Source organism: Anomaloglossus baeobatrachus, chromosome 1 (genome assembly GCF_048569485.1).
Source record: "Anomaloglossus baeobatrachus isolate aAnoBae1 chromosome 1, aAnoBae1.hap1, whole genome shotgun sequence".
NCBI lineage: Eukaryota > Metazoa > Chordata > Amphibia > Anura > Aromobatidae > Anomaloglossus > Anomaloglossus baeobatrachus.
In genome coordinates, this window is record NC_134353.1 from 319,602,221 (window position 1) to 319,622,768 (window position 20,548).

A 20,548-nucleotide genomic window follows, 5' to 3' on the forward strand; every position below is an offset into this window, starting at 1 on the left:
GATCCCTTACTTAGACGATCTGCTTGTCAAGGCCCCCTCTCGGGTGGCATGCCAACACAGCCTGAACATTGCGCTGGAGACTCTCCAGAGATTCGGGTGGATCATCAATTTCCCAAAGTCAAAATTGACACCGGCCCAATCGCTGACATATCTCGGCATGGAGTTTCATACTCTCTCAGCGATAGTGAAACTTCCGCTGGACAAACAGCGTTCACTACAGACAGGGGTGCAATCTCTCCTTCGAGCCCAGTCGCACCCCCTGAGGCGCCTCATGCACTTCCTAGGGAAGATGGTGGCAGCAATGGAGGCAGTTCCTTTTGCGCAGTTTCATCTGCGTCCACTTCAATGGGACATTCTCCGCAAATGGGACAGGAAGTCGACGTCCCTCGACAGGAACGTCTCCCTTTCTCGGGCGGCCAAGGCCTCCCTTCAGTGGTGGCTTCTTCCCACTTCTTTGTCGAAGGGGAAATCCTTCCTGCCCCCATCCTGGGCTGTGGTCACGACGGACGCGAGTCTGTCAGGGTGGGGAGCGGTCTTTCTCCACCACAGGGCTCAGGGTACCTGGACTCAGCCAGAGTCCTCCCTCCAGATCAATGTTCTGGAGATAAGGGCAGTGTATCTAGCCCTAAAGGCGTTCCAGCCGTGGCTGGAAGGCAGGCAGATCCGAATTCAGTCGGACAACGCCACGGCGGTGGCATACATCAACCACCAAGGCGGCACACGCAGTCGGCAAGCCTTCCAGGAAGTTCGGCGGATTCTGCTGTGGGTCGAAGCCACAGCCTCCACCATCTCCGCAGTTCACATCCCGGGCGTAGAAAACTGGGAAGCAGACTTTCTCAGTCGCCAGGGCATGGACGCAGGGGAATGGTCTCTTCACCCGGACGTGTTTCACGAGATCTGTTGCCGCTGGGGGAAGCCGGACGTCGACCTAATGGCGTCCCGGCACAACAACAAGGTCCCGGCATTCATGGCACGTTCTCAAGATCACAGAGCTCTGGCGGCAGACGCATTAGTTCAGGATTGGTCGCAGTTTCAACTGCCTTATGTATTTCCTCCTCTGGCACTGCTGCCCAGAGTGTTACGCAAGATCAGGTCCGACTGCCGCCGCGCCATCCTCGTCGCTCCAGACTGGCCGAGGAGGTCGTGGTACCCGGATCTGTGGCATCTCACGGTGGGCCAACCGTGGGCACTACCAGACCGACCAGACTTGCTGTCTCAAGGGCCATTTTTCCATCTGAATTCTGCGGCCCTCAACCTGACTGTGTGGCCATTGAGTCCTGGATCCTAGCGTCTTCAGGGTTATCTCAAGAGGTCATTGCCACTATGAGACAGGCCAGGAAACCAACGTCCGCCAAGATCTACCACAGGACGTGGAGGATCTTCTTATCCTGGTGCTCTGATCAGGGTTTTACTCCCTGGCCGTTTGCCTTGCCCACTTTTCTGTCCTTCCTTCAATCCGGAATGGAAAAGGGTTTGTCTCTCGGCTCCCTTAAGGGACAAGTCTCGGCGCTCTCTGTGTTTTTTCAAAAGCGTCTAGCCAGGCTTCCACAGGTACGCACGTTCCTGCAGGGGGTTTGCCACATAGTCCCTCCTTACAAGCGCCCGCTAGAACCCTGGGATCTGAACAGGGTGCTAACGGCTCTTCAGAAACCACCTTTCGAGCCAATGAGGGATATTTCTCTTTCACGCCTTTCGCAGAAGGTGGTCTTCCTAGTGGCAGTCACATCACTTCGGAGAGTGTCTGAGCTAGCAGCGCTGTCATGCAAAGCCCCCTTCCTGGTGTTTCACCAGGACAAGGTGGTTCTGCGTCCGGTTCCGGAATTTCTCCCTAAGGTGGTATCCCCTTTTCATCTCAATCAGGATATCTCCTTACCTTCTTTTTGTCCTCATCCAGTTCACCAATGTGAAAAGGATTTGCACTTGTTAGATCTTGTGAGAGCACTCAGACTCTACATTTCTCGTACGGCGCCCCTGCGCCGCTCGGATGCGCTCTTTGTCCTTGTCGCTGGCCAGCGTAAAGGGTCGCAGGCTTCCAAGTCAACCTTGGCTCGGTGGATCAAGGAACCAATTCTTGAAGCCTACCGTTCTTCTGGGCTTCTGGTTCCTTCAGGGCTGAAAGCCCATTCTACCAGAGCCGTGGGTGCGTCATGGGCATTGCGGCACCAGGCTACGGCTCAGCAGGTGTGTCAGGCGGCTACCTGGTCGAGTCTGCACACGTTCACGAAACACTATCAGGTGCATACCTACGCTTCGGCAGATGCCAGCCTAGGTAGGCGAGTCCTTCAGGCGGCGGTTGCCCACCTGTAGGAAGGGGCCGTTTTACGGCTCTTTTACCGAGGTATTCTTTTACCCACCCAGGGACTGCTTTTGGACGTCCCAATTGTCTGGGTCTCCCAATGGAGCGACAAAGAAGAAGGGAATTTTGTTTACTTACCGTAAATTCCTTTTCTTCTAGCTCCTATTGGGAGACCCAGCACCCGCCCCTGTTCCCTTCGGGCTGTTGTTCTTTTGTGTACACATGTTGTTCATGTTGAATTGTTCTTGGTTCATGGTTTTCAGTTCTCCGAACATCCTTCGGATTGAATTTACCTTAGACCAATTTATAAGTTTCCTCCTTCCTGCTTTTGCACCAAAACTGAGGAGCCCGTGATGCACGGGGGGGTGTATAGGCAGAGGGGAGGGGTTTACACTTTTAAGTGTAATACTTTGTGTGGCCTCCGGAGGCAGAAGCTATACACCCAATTGTCTGGGTCTCCCAATAGGAGCTAGAAGAAAAGGAATTTACGGTAAGTAAACAAAATTCCCTTCTTTCCAGCTTATGCAGCCCACTGAAATCCCAAATGTTAGCCATCGAGAGCACAGCTTCACTACTTAACAGTGGGGAGCGGGACCCCGACAGCTTCAAGCATAGGGGTCACAACGAACACTAAAATACAGTGCATGGAGGCAAGGTACAGATCAGCAATACCAAAGGGAGCGGATTCCCGGACGAGCTCCCCTGAAGTGGCAGCGGCACCCAGAGATTTGGTTTACCTGTGTGTAAAAGTCTGCTTTGCGGTCGCAGGACTGCCAACATTACCTGAGTGAGTACGCACTCCTCCTCCTGCTTCCCATCTGCACCACACTCCCCATCACCTCCACCATCCATAGTCCCGGGGCCTCCCCTACCCGTAGAGGGAACGTCATCTGGCTGCCCCACTCCAACTCCCCAGGGTACTCCCATCGGCAGCGGTGGTACTCCCCTTACCGCGAACCACGGTTGGCGTCACAAACTCTTACCCCCTGTAAATACCCCTTTTCATTTGAAGTGGCTGCAAGCCCTGGGTCCGGAGACCCTCGAGCCACAGCAGACCCCGGATCTGAGCGGTTCGACCGCTGCAGGGGTCGCACACTCGCATCACATCACCCGGCATGGCCTGCCGCTGACCGGACAGGAGCAGGTCAGCTGCGTAGAAATACATGCAGCTGACCCACTCCTGTCCAGAGAGCGTCAGGCTGTGCTGGGTGATGCGATGTGACACTTGCACGAGTCACTTGCAAGTGTGACTCTGGCTTTACAGTGTAAGTCTATTCAGTGTCAGAACGAGGATCTATAGGCTTATATTGTAAAAGAGACTTCTGGCTCCCAAATAGAGCCCAGTGCGAGTCAGCAATTCGTAATAGAAGCCACATGAGTGTGAAGTAGACTGGAGAAGCGCTGGAAGCCAGGGAGGACGGCAACCTGGAAGTGTATTCATGCACTTAGGCCACATGCACATGGTGAGTATTTGGTGAGTTTTTTACCTCAGTATTTGTAGCCAAAACCAGGAATGGAACAATCGGGGGAAAAGTCTAATAGAAACACGGGCACCACTTCTGTATTATTACCCACTCCGAGTTTTGGCTTACAGATACTGATGAAACATACTGAACATGTGAACGTGGCCTAACACGATATAACACTTCTTTCACTGCATTCAGTTATACTTTAAAGAAACTACACTGCCAAATGGAAGCTTCTAGTCTGCATATTGGTTATATTGTGAGGGAGAGTTCTCTCTGCATGCTTTGCGATGTGTGTGGACGTCAATGCAGGGAGGGGGAGGCGGTGAGCTGTGATATTACCTGTTAGCAAATGATGGATTCTATATTTTTTAAATATAAGTGATACCTTTCATGTAATCCTGCCTGTGATGATAGTGAGATGACTGCTGAAAAGTGATCTCTACAGAACATGAAGTGCCAGGCCAACGACAATTCTTTTTAAGTGAAAGGGGCTGAGCTGACGTTACTACACAAGACCTATTGTTGCTGCTATGCATTACTAAATCTGGAGACCCCCTTTTACATATAGTTTAGTGTTATATCAGAAATACATGATACACATATGGCCCACCCTGGACATTTAGGGTAAGTCTACATGAAAATATTGCTCAGTTTACCAGCATACCCTGTTTCCCCAAAAATAAGACACTGTCTTATATTTTTTTTCTTCGGCGCTCCATTGGGAGACCCAGACGATTGGGTGTATAGCTACTGCCTCCGGAGGCCACACAAAGCATTACACTAAAAAGTGTAAGGCCCCTCCCCTTCTGGCTATACACCCCCCGTGGGAACACGGGATGCTCAGTTTTCAAGCTTTGTGCGAAGGAGGTCAGACATCCACGCATAGCTCCACTGTTTAGTCAGCAGTAGCTGCTGACTATATCGGATGGAAGAAAAGAGGGCCCATATAGGGCCCCCAGCATGCTCCCTTCTCTCCCCACTTGCGGTTTGTAAGGTTGAGGTACCCATTGCGGGTACGGAGGCTGGAGCCCACATGCTGCTTTCCTTCCCCATCCCCCTGAGGGGCTCTGGGGAAGTGGGATCTTACCGGCCCCCAAACCCTGAGGCCGGGCTCCATCCACAGACCCAGAGAACCTGCTGGAGGAGCTGAGTACCATCAGGGACAAGGCCCTGCAACTTTCAGGTACTCTGTGTCCCCGCACAGACAGGCCACGCACACTCCAGACTTGCTGGGTGTGCTAGTGCGCCGGGGACAATAGCGCTGCGCGCTGGGGTAATTGTCACTGCAGCTTAGCTGAGTGATTTTATTGTTGGGAACTACCGCACCGGCCGCTCCGGGAGCGGCGGCGCGGCTGGGACTTGTAGTGCGCCGGGGACTCGCGCTGACCGCGCTTTTACGGCGGCAGCGCTCATAAATCTAGTCCCCGGTTTTTGCGGCCTAGCTCCGCTTCGTTCCCGCCCCCCCCCCCTGTTCAATCAGGGGAAGGGAGAGACGCTGTTACATAGTCAGCGCTGAGGGCTGGAGTCTTATTTACATACTCCAGCCCTCTCACTGGGCACAGTGGGGCGCAAGTTTCCCGCTCTTGGTCTCAACACGCCCAGGGCCCGCCCCTCTCCACAGGACGCCGGCAGCCATTCCTGCATGCAGTCTGGCTGGAGAAAGGACACAGGCTCTGGGGGACCCAGACAAGGGACTCTTTTGACCACACACCCGCGTTATGCGGGCGGTAAGCTGCACATAAGTGCTGGCCCCACTAGTGCCACAGTGTTATTTTGGGTACTTTTTCCCTGTACCATATATATATATTATATTGCACTGTACGGTCGCTTCTTGGCTTATACCCTATATTGCTCTGAGGAGACAACAACATGTCATTCGCAAAACGCAAGGGTGCCAAGGCACAGGCTGTATGCACGGCTTGTGCCGCATGTGGGGCTAATCTACCGGCAGGTTCCAATGACCCCCATTGTGTGCAATGTTCAATTCCTGTGCCACTTCGTCAGCCAGAGTCTATGGTAGTAGTGGCCCAGGCAGAGACGCCTGTGAACCCTGCCCCGGTGACGGGGACAGAATTTGCAGTTTTTGCTGATAAGATGTCTGTGACTATGACAAAAATCCTGGAGACCTTGCAGGCCAGGCCAGTTACTCAGACCATGGACACTGCTGTGTCTATGCTCCACGGTCCCCCTCAGTTGGAACTAATCCGTACTTCAAGGGGGTCCCAGGTATCACAGGCTGAAGACTCTGACTCGGATGACGGTCCCAGTCACCCTAAGCGGGCTCGCTGGGACAGACCCTCGACATCATCACACTGGTCAGGGTCTCAGCGAGAAGAGTCTCTGTATGGTGAGACAGAGGTGGGGGATCAGGAGTCTAATCCTGACACCGCTCTCAATCTAGATTCCCCTGATGGTGACGCTATGGTAAATGACCTTATAGCGGCCATCAATAGACTGTTGGATATTTCTCCCCCAGCCCCTTCTGCAGAGGAGGCAGCGGCCCAACAGGAGAAGTTCCATTTCCGGTATCCCAAGCGTAAATTGAGTACTTTTCTGGACCACTCTGACTTCAGAGAATCAGTCCAGAAACATCATGCTTACCCAGACAAGCGTTTCTCCAAACGTCTTAAGGATACACGTTATCCCTTTCCCCCTGACGTGGTCAAACGCTGGACCCAGTGTCCAAAGGTGGATCCCCCAATATCCAGGCTTGCGGCTAGATCCTTAGTTGCAGTGGAGGATGGGGCTTCACTTAAAGATGCCAATGACAGACAGATGGACCTCTGGTTGAAATCTGTCTATGAAGCTATCGGCGCGTCGTTTGCTCCAGCATTCGCGGCCGTGTGGGCACTCCAAGCTATTTCCGCTGGTCTGGCACAGGTGGACTCTATCATACGTCCAGCAGTGCCGCAAGTGGCGTCCTTAACTACGCAAATGTCTGCGTTTGCGACCTACGCTATCAATGCGGTACTGGACTCTACGAGCCGTACCTCAATGGCGTCCGCCAACTCTGTGGTTTTGCGCAGAGCCTTGTGGTTAAAGGAATGGAAAGCAGATTCTGCTTCCAAGAAATGTTTAACCAGCTTGCCACTATCTGGAGACAGACTGTTTGGTGAGCAACTGGCTGAAATCATTAAACAGTCCAAGGGTAAGGACTCCTCCTTACCCCAGCCCAGATCAAGCAAACCTCAACAGAGGAAGTGGCAGTCGAGGTTTCGGTCCTTTCGAGGCTCGGGCAAGCCCCAATTCTCCTCGTCCAAAGGGACTCAAAAGGAGCAAAGGAGCTCAGATTCCTGGCGGGCTCACTCACGTCCCAAGAAAGCAACCGGAGGAACCGCTTCCAAGCCGGCTGCCTCATGACTTTCGGCCTCCTCCCTCCGCATCCTCGGTCGGTGGCAGGCTCTCCCGCTTTTGCGACATTTGGCTGCCACAGGTCAAGGACCGGTGGGTAACAGACATTTTGTCTCACGGGTACAGGATAGAGTTCAGCTCTCGTCCTCGGCCTCGGTTCTTCAGAACTTCCCCACATCCCGACCGAGCAGATGCCCTTCTGCAGGCGGTGGGCTCTCTAAGAGCAGAAGGAGTGGTGATCCCTGTTCCTCTTCAGGAACAAGGACAAGGTTTTTACTCCAATCTCTTTGTGGTGCCAAAAAAGGACGGCTCATTCCGTCCTGTTCTGGACCTAAAACTGCTCAACAAGCATGTGAACGCCAGACGGTTCCGGATGGAATCCCTCCGCTCCGTCATTGCCTCAATGTCTCAAGGAGATTTCCTTGCATCAATAGACATCAAAGATGCTTATCTCCACGTGCCGATTGCTACAGAGCACCAACGCTTTCTGCGTTTCGTGATAGGAGACGACCATCTTCAATTCGTAGCTCTGCCATTTGGTCTGGCGACAGCCCCACGGGTTTTCACCAAGGTCATGGCGGCAGTGGTAGCAATCTTGCACTCTCAGGGACACTCGGTGATCCCTTACTTAGACGATTTGCTTGTCAAAGCACCCTCTCAAGAGGCATGCCAACTCAGCCTGAATGTTGCGCTGGAGACACTCCAGACTTTTGGGTGGATCATCAACTTTTCAAAGTCCAATCTGACACCGACCCAATCACTAACGTATCTTGGCATGGAGTTTCATACTCTGTCAGCGATAGTGAAGCTTCCGCTGGACAAGCAGCGGTCACTACAGACAGGGGTGCAGTCTCTCCTTCAAGGTCAGTCGCACCCCTTAAGGCGCCTCATGCACTTCCTAGGGAAGATGGTGGCAGCAATGGAGGCAGTCCCGTTTGCGCAGTTTCATCTGCGCCCACTTCAGTGGGACATTCTCCGCCAATGGGACGGGAAGTCAACATCCCTGGACGGGGAAGTCTCCCTTTCCCAGACGACCAAGGACTCTTTGCAGTGGTGGCTTCTTCCCACCTCTTTATCACAGGGAAGATCCTTCCTACCCCCATCCTGGGCAGTGGTCACGACAGACGCGAGTCTGTCAGGGTGGGGAGCAGTTTTTCTCCACCACAGGGCTCAGGGTACGTGGACTCAGCAGGAGTCCACCCTTCAGATCAATGTTCTGGAAATCAGGGCAGTGTATCTGGCCCTACTAGCCTTCCAGCAGTGGCTGGAAGGGAAGCAGATCCGAATTCAGTCGGACAACTCCACAGCGGTGGCATACATCAACCACCAAGGAGGGACACGCAGTCGGCAAGCCTTCCAGGAAGTCCGGCGGATTCTGATGTGGGTGGAGGACAGAGCATCCACCATATCCGCGGTTCACATCCCGGGCGTGGAAAACTGGGAAGCAGACTTCCTCAGTCGCCAGGGTATGGACGCAGGGGAGTGGTCTCTTCACCCGGACGTGTTTCAGGAAATCTGTCGCCGCTGGGGGGTGCCGGACGTCGACTTAATGGCGTCTCGGCACAACAACAAGGTCCCGACCTTCATGGCGCGGTCTCGCGATCAAAGAGCTCTGGCGGTAGACGCCTTGGTGCAAGATTGGTCGCAGTTCCGGCTCCCTTATGTGTTTCCACCTCTGGCACTCTTGCCCAGAGTGCTACGCAAGATCAGATCCGATTGCAGCCGCGTCATACTCGTCGCCCCAGACTGGCCGAGGAGGTCGTGGTACCCGGATCTGTGGCATCTCACGGTCGGCCAACCGTGGGCACTACCAGACCGACCAGACTTACTGTCCCAAAGGCCGTTTTTCCATCGGAATTCTGCGGCCCTGAACCTGACTGTGTGGCCATTGAGTCCTGGATCCTAGCGTCTTCAGGATTATCTCAAGGGGTCGTTGCCACCATGAGACAGGCTAGGAAGCCCACGTCTCCCTGGCCATTTGCATTGCCTACTTTTCTTTCTTTCCTGCAATCTGGGTTAGAAAAAGGTTTGTCGCTCGGCTCCCTTAAAGGGCAAGTCTCGGCGCTATCCGTCTTTTTTCAGAAGCGTCTAGCACGTCTTTCTAAGGTGCGCACGTTCCTGCAGGGGGTTTGTCATATCGTACCCCCGTACAAGCGGCCGTTAGATCCATGGGATCTGAACAGGGTACTGGTTGCCCTCCAGAAGCCGCCCTTCGAGCCTCTGAGGGATGTTTCACTTTCTCGACTATCACAGAAAGTGGCTTTTCTGGTAGCGATCACATCTCTTCGGAGTGTGTCTGAGCTAGCAGCGCTGTCATCCAAGGCTCCTTTCCTGGTCTTCCACCAGGACAAGGTAGTGCTGCGCCCGATCCCGGAGTTTCTCCCTAAGGTGGTATCCTCTTTTCATCTTAATCAGGATATCTCCTTGCCTTCCTTTTGTCCTCATGCAGTTCATCGGTATGAGAAGGATTTACATTTGTTAGATCTGGTGAGAGCACTCAGAATCTACATTTCCCGCACGGCGCCCCTGCGCCGCTCCGATGCACTCTTTGTCCTTGTCGCTGGTAAGCGCAAAGGGTCGCAGGCTTCCAAAGCCACCCTGGCTCGATGGATCAAAGAACCGATTCTTGAAGCCTACCGTTCTGCTGGGCTTCCGGTTCCTTCAGGGCTAAAGGCCCACTCAACCAGAGCCGTGGGTGCGTCCTGGGCATTACGACACCAGGCTACGGCTCAACAGGTGTGCCAGGCAGCTACCTGGTCGAGTCTGCACACTTTCACCAAACATTATCAGGTGCATGCCTATGCTTCGGCGGACGCCAGCCTAGGTAGAAGAGTCCTGCAGGCGGCAGTTACCTCCCCATAGGGGAGGGCTGTCTTGCAGCTCTAATATGAGGTATTTCTTTACCCACCCAGGGACTGCTTTTGGACGTCCCAATCGTCTGGGTCTCCCAATGGAGCGCCGAAGAAGAAGGGAATTTTGTTACTTACCGTAAATTCCTTTTCTTCTAGCTCCTATTGGGAGACCCAGCACCCGCCCTGTTGTCCTTCGGGATTTTTGGTTTTTTCGGGTACACATGTTGTTCATGTTGAACGGTTTTCAGTTCTCCGATGTTACTCGGAGTGAATTTGTTTAAACCAGTTATTGGCTTTCCTCCTTCTTGCTTTAGCACTAAAACTGAGCATCCCGTGTTCCCACGGGGGGTGTATAGCCAGAAGGGGAGGGGCCTTACACTTTTTAGTGTAATGCTTTGTGTGGCCTCCGGAGGCAGTAGCTATACACCCAATCGTCTGGGTCTCCCAATAGGAGCTAGAAGAAAAGGAATTTACGGTAAGTAACAAAATTCCCTTCTTTTTTGCCCTGAAAAAAGCGCTAGGTCTTATTTTCAGGAGGTGCCTTAGTCTCGAGGAGACATGGTTGGGGTTAAGTTTACCCCCACAAAAAGCAGACACCCCCCCCCCCCCCATCCCAGGATCGTCATACTTACCAGCCCAGGTCGTCTGTGTGGCTCCCAGATCCTCCTGTTATCTCCCAGCAGGTGTGCTGCATGCCTCCCCTGCGTCTGGCCAACATCAGATCACACACACACACATCACTTCTCCCTGTGATCTCCCTGCAGCTGTGCTCCCCTGCATCTGGCCGACATCAGATCACACACACACACACACTCCACAGGCACACACACACACATCACTTCTCCCTGTGATCTCCCAGCAGGTGTGCTGCATGCCTCCCCTGCGTCTGGCCAACATCAGATCACACACACACACACACACACACACACACACCACTTCTCCCTGTGATCTCCCTGCAGCTGTGCTCCCCTGCATCTGGCCGACATCAGAACACACACACACACACACACACACACACACACCACTTCTCCCTGTGATCTCCCTGCAGCTGTGCTCCCCTGCATCTGGCCGACATCAGATCACACACACACACATACTCCACAGACACACACACATCACTTCTCCCTGTGATCTCCCTGCAGCCGTGCTCCCCTGCATCTGGCCGACATCAGATCACACACACACACACACATCACTTCTCCCTGTGATCTCCCTGCAGCTGTGCTCCCCTACATCTGGCCGACATCAGATCACACACACACACACACACACACACACACACACACATCACTTCTCCCTGTGATCTCCCTGCAGCTGTGCTCCCCTACGTCTGGCTGACATCAGATATCACACACACACACACACACACACACACACACACACTTCTCCCTGTGCCCTCCGGTGGGCGGTCCCAGCAGCTGTGCTGCACGCTGTGCTCCTTTGCCTCCTGCCGACACTCACAGATCCGATCGCTTACGTTCACACAGTCACACATCTGATCGCATATATACACACACACACCCCACTTCTCCCTGTGCCCTCCGGTGGGCGGTCCCAGCAGCTGTGCTGCACGCCGTGCTCCTCTGCCTCCTGCCGACACTCACACATCCGATCGCATACATTCGCACGCACACGCACGCACACAATATTGCACATACGCGTGCACACACTCACAACATCCGGACATACCACATGATTCCGGCCATGTGATCCTTGGCAGGTCGTGGAAGGTCACTGCACGCACAGTATCGCCGCCGAGAAGCAAGCGATATCGCCGGATGTTGTGAGTGTGTGGATGCGATCTGTAGTGTGTGTGTGTGTGTGTTCTGCTGCAGGACCTTGATGCGCTCACCTGCTCTTGGTCGGCGTCTGGTGAGTATGATCAGGGGTCTTCTGTCTTTTCTCTTTTCTGGGGGTGTCCGCTGCCTATAATGAAGTGTCCTGCAGTGTCATTAACTCTTTCACCGCTGCATGATACTTCATTATTGACCGTGGCTAGGTCTTATTGTCAGGGGATATCGTATATTAAAGCTTCCCTGAAAACTCCTGGGAGGTCTTATTTTCGGGGAAACACGGTATGTCTAGGGTAAATCTGCAGTAGAAAATAGTAGCTGACAAGTGGATGAATGGTATTTTACAAATCTCATCCACTTTCTGAAGATTTTCTCCTGATGGAAATTGACACGCTGCAGATAAAACACAGCAGGTCAAGTTCTGTTGCAGATTGTTACCTCTCATTTCCTCACAGGGATGAAATTTGAGGTCACTATGCTTTAAACTCTGTACTAGATTTTTGCTGCAGCTTTGCAGGGAAGATCTTATGTGGATTTGCGCCCAGAAAATCCACCACATTTGGACTTTACCCTAAATTTCTGTTGCATTAATAAGCTGTTATTTAGGTGTGCAGAAAACATTGCAAAATAAAATCACCTGGACTTTGTATTCCAGAACCCGTCAACTTTAAAGAGACTGTGTCAGCAGAATATGGCTGATCCTTTTCCACAGCTTACCTATATAGATATGTCACTGACCTAGAAAGTACCTGCAGATCACTAGAGTAGACTCTGCTGGGTGTGTAAACTTGTTCCAGGTCAATGACCTCACTAGTCAGGCACCAAAGGATGCCAGAAGACTGAATCTACAGATTAGTTCACTTAGACCTCGGCTCCACTTGCGGTTTGTAGGGACGAGGGCAATCGGATAAAACATTGGACTGCACTTGCACCAGTGCAAAACTATGGGGCAGTGTCCATTTGCGATTGATTTCTTATGCCATAGCTGCATAAGAAATGAATTGCAGCATGCTGTGGTTGGCAGCGAGTCTCGGCTCCCACGCCCCCATACAAGTCTATGGGAGAGTGTGAAATATTGCACTGCACTCGAATGTTATCCGACCGCAGTGCGATGTATGCAGAGACAGGCAGTGGAGGAGATGGGGAGAAAATGTTCCCTCCCTCTTCTCCGCACCTGTGATGTGATTGCAAGATCGGATCACAGTCGCATGACCCTCGGCTGACACCTGCAGCATAGGGTCATTAGCGTATCACTTCCGATGTGTCACATGGGAAGCTATGAGCAAGTGGAACCAAGGCCTTATCGTATTTATCAGACTATATGAAACACTATACCATAAGGGTATGCATACACTGAGTATTTCGTGCAGACATTTTGTCTTTCAGACAAACGCACAAAACATGAGGTGCGTTTCTGGTTTGTTATTTTTCTGTGCGTTTTTCATAATGATGTCCTTGGATGGAAGGACTGAAAAACGTAGGGGAAAAATGCACCAAGAATTGACATGCTGCAGATTTTTTTTGCAAAGAAAAAAAAAAAGCAACCTGCACTACACTTCAAAATTCTCATTGGCTTTGCTAGCATAAGGATAGGCATGCAGTTTTATGATAACTGCACCAAAAAACGCAGTGTGTGCACACAGCCTAAAAGGCACCCCATGTGTAGACATTAGAAAATAGGAAAAATATTTTTCCTACTAATTAAAGCTTCCCTGGGGTGTATTGTGGAGGCATCCTTACCACTGATTTTAATGCACTATGGTAGAATAGGGAGGTAATAGATCTAATGTTAGTGTTTCTCTGCAGTGTGTATTACACAACCAGTTCTGCTACATATGCACATATATGTACACCGACAAAAGGAGGAGATTTAAATGTACAACATATATAAAAACAAAGTACATACATATAAGAATGATATGTAAGGATAGGAATAGGCCACAGTGCCAGTACGTCAACCACGGTATAACATACATAAGCAGGCTATATTTGAATAGCCATAATAAGTTTGAGACAATTAAAGGTGCTGCTGTGCAAAAAGTGCTAACACAATACAGTGGAACCTCGCTTAACGAGTAACCCAGTTCGCGAGTATTTCGCCTAACTAGCAAAGCTTGCTGTAAATTTGTAACTCGGTTTACAAGAAAGCTTTGCTGTACGAGCAAATACTCACCGCACACACTTCCGGTTCCATACATCCAACGCGCTCTAACCCGCTCTTGCAGTCCACACAAACACACACATATTATGCTCACCTTACCTTCCGGTCCCTTGCCGGCTTCCTGGAACTTGCATGTATCAGGTAACCATCGCGACCGATGCCGAAAATTCCGCTCCCAGTTCACTGACGTCAAAGGCAGGAGCCGCTTGCCTCTGATTGGCCAGCGCGCTGCCTTTGAGTAGCGGCTGACAGGGAAAGGTCGTCCCTCCACAGGATGTGTATCCGGTAACCATCGCGATGAGGGAGGAACTTCCCCTGTCAGGCGCTACTCAAAGGCAGCGCGCTGGCCAATCAGAGGCAAGCGGATCCTGCCTTTGACGTCAGCGTGCTGGGTGCGGAAGGTCCAGCATCGGTCGCCTTGGTTACCCGATGCACATCTTGTACGGGTGAACTGCAAGTTCTAGGAGACCAGCGAGGAAACGGAAGGTAAGGTGAGCATAATATGTGTTTGTGCTTGTGTGTTTGTGCGTGTTTGTACATGCTTGTATGTGTTTGTGCATGTGTGGAATGGCACAATAGGGCACCAGGATGGGATATTTAACAAGTTGTGGAACGAATCGTCTGCATTCCAATGATTTCCTATGGGAAATCTTGCTTTGCTGAACGAGTAACTTGGTTAACAAGCACACTCCCAGAACGGATTGTTCTCGTTAACCAAGGTTCCACTGTACAAGTAATGACACAGATCCACCAAATGTCTTACCAGAGTCACAGAAGATAGGTAGTAGGGCACAATGGGTGAAAGTGAAGAAGCCAAATGATGCAAAAATTTTGCGCAATTCCATATTTCACAGAGGTTTGGTAAAAGCACTTTGATGAATTGCGCTAATACTGCGCTGTTTACTATTCTTGCACAATTGGAGCTACAGGATGGTGTATTCCACTGTGTAATGGTGTTATAAGGCAGAAGTATACATTGGGAAGAGTTCCTGCCAAATACTGCACCTGTGATGGAAAACTCAGACACAATGTGCCCACACTAGTGTAGAGCGAGCGTGCCCGCCACTGCTCGTTACTCGATCTAGCATCTGGCTGCTCCAATGCGATTCGAGTATAGTACAAGTCAATGGGAAACTCGAGCATTTTCAAACTCCGAGGCTTGATCGAGTAACGAGCAGTGGTGAGCACCCTCGCCAGTCACTAGCGCACACCCTGTTATCAGTAAGGGAGGGGCATTTTTTTTAGTTACCTTTTATGACTAATGTTAAAACTCAAAGCTTCTTTTTGTCCAATGATCAGCAATCAGTAGCTGCATGTTTGTTTCCTACAAGGAGGACCTGGAGCTGGACCGCAGCTCTCTGCCTCGCCCCATGAGCAGCCGTAGCTTCCCACGCAGCCTTGATGACTCAGAAGAGGATGATGATGAGGACAGTGGACACAGCTCTCGCAGGAGAGGCAGCAGCTCTAGTGGTGTCTCCTATGAAGAATTTCAAGTGTGAGTGCACGTTTTACCTATATGGCTGGTAGTTTTCTATCTCTGTATAAAAGGCTTGATACCAAAGGGTAGTGTGAGGTCCACTCACTGTCCCCATGAAACAATTTCTTATGTCTTTTGCTATAGCTAATGCTTGTGATGCAAGTTTATGAATATCTTTTCCTTTAGTCTGGTTAGGAGAGTTGATCGGATGGAACACTCTATTGGAAGTATCGTGTCCAAGATTGATGCAGTGATTGTTAAGCTGGAAGCCATGGAGAGGGCTAAAATGAAGCGCAGAGAGGTCCTGGCAAGACTTCTGGATGGAGTCACTGAGGCATGTGTCTTATTAAAGACTTTATTCACATCCTTTACTGAATTATGGGTTTTGGTTATATAGTGGAAAGAATTTATGAAAACTCTTAAATGGGATGAGTACCTAATGCAAGCAGTCGGAGGGGAGAACATTACAACTCCTCTATCATGGCTCTATGCTTATCTAGGAGGATATTGAGGGAAGGATAACTCTCTGGCACAAATGGTTCTGGCTTTTATGGTTTGTGTTATGCTATTCTGTGGCCTCATGGGATTGGAAGGACTTTATAGGGAGAGAAATGGTGAAATGTGAAATAATTGCGGGGAGCATAGAGCAATAAACATAAGTCCAAAGGGGCTGTTATCACAAGTTATAATTTTCATTTGTTTCCATATGTAGGATGAAAGGCTTGGCCGAGATAATGAAATGCATAGAGAACAAATGGAGCGCCTGGTGAGAGAAGAATTAGAAAGATGGGAATCCGATGACGCTGCTTCCCAAATGAGCCACCGCTTGGGGACTCCTAGTGGAGCCAATGGCCAGGCTCGCTCCAGGAGCTCACGACCCCCCTCCTCGCAGTCAACAGAGGGCCAGGATGGAGGAGCAGTAGCCACTAGTGTTGCAAACAGCCAGATCTAAATACTGAGGTCACAGGTAGTAGAGTATGGCTATTCGATTTCAGGCCAACAAGAGGAAACCTGCAGCTTGACAAATCCAGACCTGAGCAATTTCTTATTCTAGACATCCAACCAAGCGTACAATGATCCCAGACTACTCCAGAGAGTAGTAGAGCGATCAACACAGAGAAAGCACCTGCCTAGAGATTTATACCCAGACCATAATAATAAGAGAAGAAATAGGCATACCGTGCCCTGCATGTAGATGAATATAAGGCTTAGTGCTGCAGGCTGAAGAGCCATTTCCTTGTACAGTATGGCTGTCTATCAGTGCTGAATGTCTACAATATATTATAATAGAAAGGTTCAATGCAATTTAGCCTCGTCCACCCCACCTCAATATATTGCGTACAGGCTTACGTCCTGCTGCCCTTTGGATGCCAAAGATTTTAGTCCAGTTTACCAGCTTGATGTAAAGATTGCTCATGGTTTTCACCAAAATGACAATTCAGTTTTGGGTGGGTTTCAGAGTTAGACCCCACAGAGTACAGTAGCATCCTGTGTCTTTCTCTGCAGAGTTGTGTGCCATGTTTTTGGCTGGGAGAGAAGGGTTTGCTTTAGGTCTGCTCCCTTACACTTCAGTGTAACTACTGAGGGTTGCAGGGAGGACAGCAGAAGATCGCAGAAAATACAGAAGAAGGATGCAGAGGAGAGACAGCTGAATGAGGACAACATTGCCATAAGTCTCTACTGATAAATCAGCTCTGAGACAGGCTTTTATTAAACATATATGGGGCCATGATAAATATCTTAGGTCATAGGTTTAAGGAGTTATCTTTAAAGAGAACCTGTTTTCATGACGATACAGCTCAATCTGCAGGCTTCATGTTATAGAGCAGGAGAAGCTGACTATAAGAGTGCATGTATTAAAGAAACTGGAAAGAAAAACAGGCGCAATTAGGGTTTTATTCCAGTAGGATTGGATATTACACACAACGATATTGCTCACCTGGAGCAATTGTGAAACGTCAGAACCACTATAGAAGTGTAACTGATAGGCAGCGCTGCAGCAGTCTCTGTAGAGAGGTATCAAATCGATGCAAGAAGGGAAAGGGTTAAAAACTGTACTGCTGTGGAGAAGAAACTGAAGTATCTGCAGGATGTGATCTTTATTTCAACACATTTTGGAGGCACAGCTCCTTGATCAGTACGTACATCTGTTATTTTTTTTTTTTGCTGATGAAGGAGCTGTGCCTCCGAAACGTGTAGGATATACTTCTGTGATTTACTCCTGATGAAGGAGCTGTGCCTCCGAAACATGTAGGATGCACATCTGTGATTTACACCTGATGAAGGAGCTGTGCCATTGGAACACGAACATGTACATCTGTGGATCTTTTTTTTCCTGATGAAGGAGCTGTGTTTATCGGAACACGAACATGTACATCTGTGATTTTTTTTTTTTTTCCTGATGAAGGAGCTGTGCCTCCAAAATGCGTAGAAGTAAAGATCACTTCCTGCAGATACTTCAGTTTCTTCTCTACAGCAGCGCTGTTTATGAGAGTGCATGCAGAGATGACTGTCAGTTACTGATAGGGCCGCCCACTGGACCGAAAATCTCCAAAAAAGCACAGGTTTAAATGATTAAACATTAATGATGTACAAGGTTACACTGAATATTTTCTCTGAAAGCTATACATCAATCTAGTCCACTCACCCTGCTCTATAAGGCTGGTTTCACACTACGTCTTTTTAACATCCGTCCTTAACGTTATTTTAGCGGACAAGCGGATCCAGTGCAAATGCGTTTTCATTTCAATGCATTTGCAATGGACTCGCGTTAACATCCGTTCACCTGCGTTTGCGTGCGTTATAGTGAGGATCCAGTGACTTGCAGTTTTTTAACATGTTTCAAAAACGCTACTTGTAGCGTTTTTGAGCTCCGTCCAAATACTGCAAATTGCTGGATCCTGACTATAACGCACGCAAACGCAGGTGAACGCTGGCGTGCTGATAGACAGGATCCTGCTTTTGTACTGAGCATGCCCAGAAAGTACTGAGCATGCCCAGAACCAGTCTCGCGTGATCTGTCTATCTCTCTACTCCCTCCCTCACCCTCTCTCTCTCTATCTCTGTCTTTCCCCCTTCCTCTCTCTCCCACCTGAGAGCTGCGGACACTCGTAACCAAGGTAAATATCGCGTAACCACTTCTCTTAGTTACCCGATGTTTACGTTGGTTACGCGTGCAGGCAGCCCTGCTCCCAGCAGCTGCAGACACTCGTAACCAAGATAAATATCGGGTATCCAAGGCCGATGTTTACCTTGGTTACCAGCGTCTGCAGCTGTCAGAAGCCTCCTCCCAGTCTAGCTCCCCTCACTCCCGATCACATGACTCCAATGCCCGCCCCTAAACATCCAGTGCAGGATCCTGCAAAATAACATATGCGTTTGCATGCGTTATTTGCTGTAAAAGCAGGATCCGTACTTCCGCTAAAAAAACGTTTTCAGCGGATGTTAAAAAGACGTAGTGTGAAACTAGCCTTACCTGGTATCAGCAGATTGGACTACATTTTCATGGTGACCGTTTCTCTTTATTGCCCACTTTCAGATAGTTTCCTTCCATGGCCAATCATCTCCATGTCTAACAGGTGTAGCATAGCTAAATTTGGGGTGGTTCCTATCATTGTATCACTCATTTATTTGTGCTTTTCTTTATGGAAAAGTAAGCTTGATATACTGTTTCTTTTTCGCTCCTAATTGGGAGACCCAGACAGTGGGTGTATAGCTACTGCCCTCTGGAGGCCGCACAAAGAACTACACTTAAAAGTGTAAGGCCCCTCCCCTTCTGGCTATACACCCTCCCGTAGGAGTACAGATTCCTCAGTTTTAGCTTTGTGCGCAAGGAGGTCAGACACGCACGCATAGCTCCATTGTTTTTAGTCAGCAGCAGCTGCTGACTATGTCGGATGGAAGAAAAGAGGGCCCATACAGGGCTCCCAGCATGCTCCCTTCTCACCCCACTGTATGTCGGAGGTGTTTGTAAGGTTGAGGTACCCATTGCGGGTACGGCGGCAGGAGCCCACATGCTGATTCCTTCCCCATCCCTTTTTACAGGGCTCTGGGTGAAGTGGGATTTACTGGTCTCCAGGCACTGAGACCGTGCTCCATCTACAGCCCCTGGAGAAGATGCTGGATGGAGCGGAGTACATCAGGGACATGGCCCTGCTTCCTCAAGGTACTCTGTGTCCCCGTGCATTTGGCGCTCACACCGCAGCATGCTGGGTGTTGTAGTGCGCCGGGGGACATCAGCGCTACGGCGCTTGTGCCATGGCCTCATTCAGCTTCGCTGAAGCAGGCACACTTATAGGAATCGGTCGCGCCGGCCGCTGGGACTGCGGCGCGGCTGGCACTTGTGGTGCGCCGGGGACTTCAGCGCGGCCCGCGCTTTTACGGCGGCCGCGCTGATAACTCGAGTCCCCGGCTTTTGCGGCCTGCTTCCGTTCGTTCCCGCCCCCGGACCTGCCAGTCAGGAGAGGGGCGGGACGCTGGCCACGTCTAGGAATCGGTCACGCCGGCCGCTGGGACTGCGGCGCGGCTGGCACTTGTGGTGCGCCGGGGACTTCAGCGCGGCCCGCGCTTTTACGGCGGCCGCGCTGATAACTCGAGTCCCCGGCTTTTGCGGCCTACTTCCGTTCGTTCCCGCCCCCAGACCTGCCAGTCAGGAGAGGGGCGGGACGCTGGCCAGTGCATCAGCGCCGAGGGCTGGAGTCGTTTTTACATACTCCAGCCCTCACAATCGGCACAGAGGGGACACTGTTTCCCGCACTTTTGTTTGGGAACTCCCACGGACCGCCCCTCTCCACAGACGCCGGCAGCCATTCCTGCTGACACGCTGAGCTGCAGAGGGGAGCCGGGGAGACCCAGACAAGGAATTCTGCAGCCTCTTACCCGCTATTCAGCGGGCGGTAAGCAGCCCTCAGGGCTCACCCCCTCTTGTGCCAGTAGTATTCTTAGTATTTTGTTTCTACAAATACTTTGTATTGCATAGCGCTGGTCGCCCTTTGGCTATAGACTCTCTCACATTGCAGAGAGCCAGCAGCATGTCGTCCGTAAAACGCAAGGGTGCCAAGGCACAGACATTATATGCTTCCTGCACCGCATGTGGGACTTTTCTACCGGCAGGCTCCACGGACCCCCATTGTGTGCAGTGCTCGGCCCC

At 50.9% G+C, this 20,548-nt stretch overlaps 1 protein-coding gene across 2 annotated transcripts in view; it reads left to right on the plus strand.

Moving 5' to 3' along the window:
• PKD2 (polycystin 2, transient receptor potential cation channel) overlaps positions 1-18,212 on the plus strand; it is a 100,658-nt gene extending 82,446 nt beyond the window's left edge. Inside the window, exons 13-15 of one of the 2 annotated variants that reach the window (XM_075351469.1) lie at positions 15,254-15,417; positions 15,586-15,733; positions 16,112-18,212. In XM_075351469.1, the coding sequence (XP_075207584.1) occupies positions 15,254-15,417; positions 15,586-15,733; positions 16,112-16,351 (552 nt within the window). In that variant the 3' untranslated portion in view covers positions 16,352-18,212. The remainder of the gene's footprint in view (positions 1-15,253; positions 15,418-15,585; positions 15,734-16,111) is intronic. The other variant, XM_075351478.1, reaches the window with a different exon arrangement.
• Positions 18,213-20,548: the final 2,336 nt, after the last annotated feature.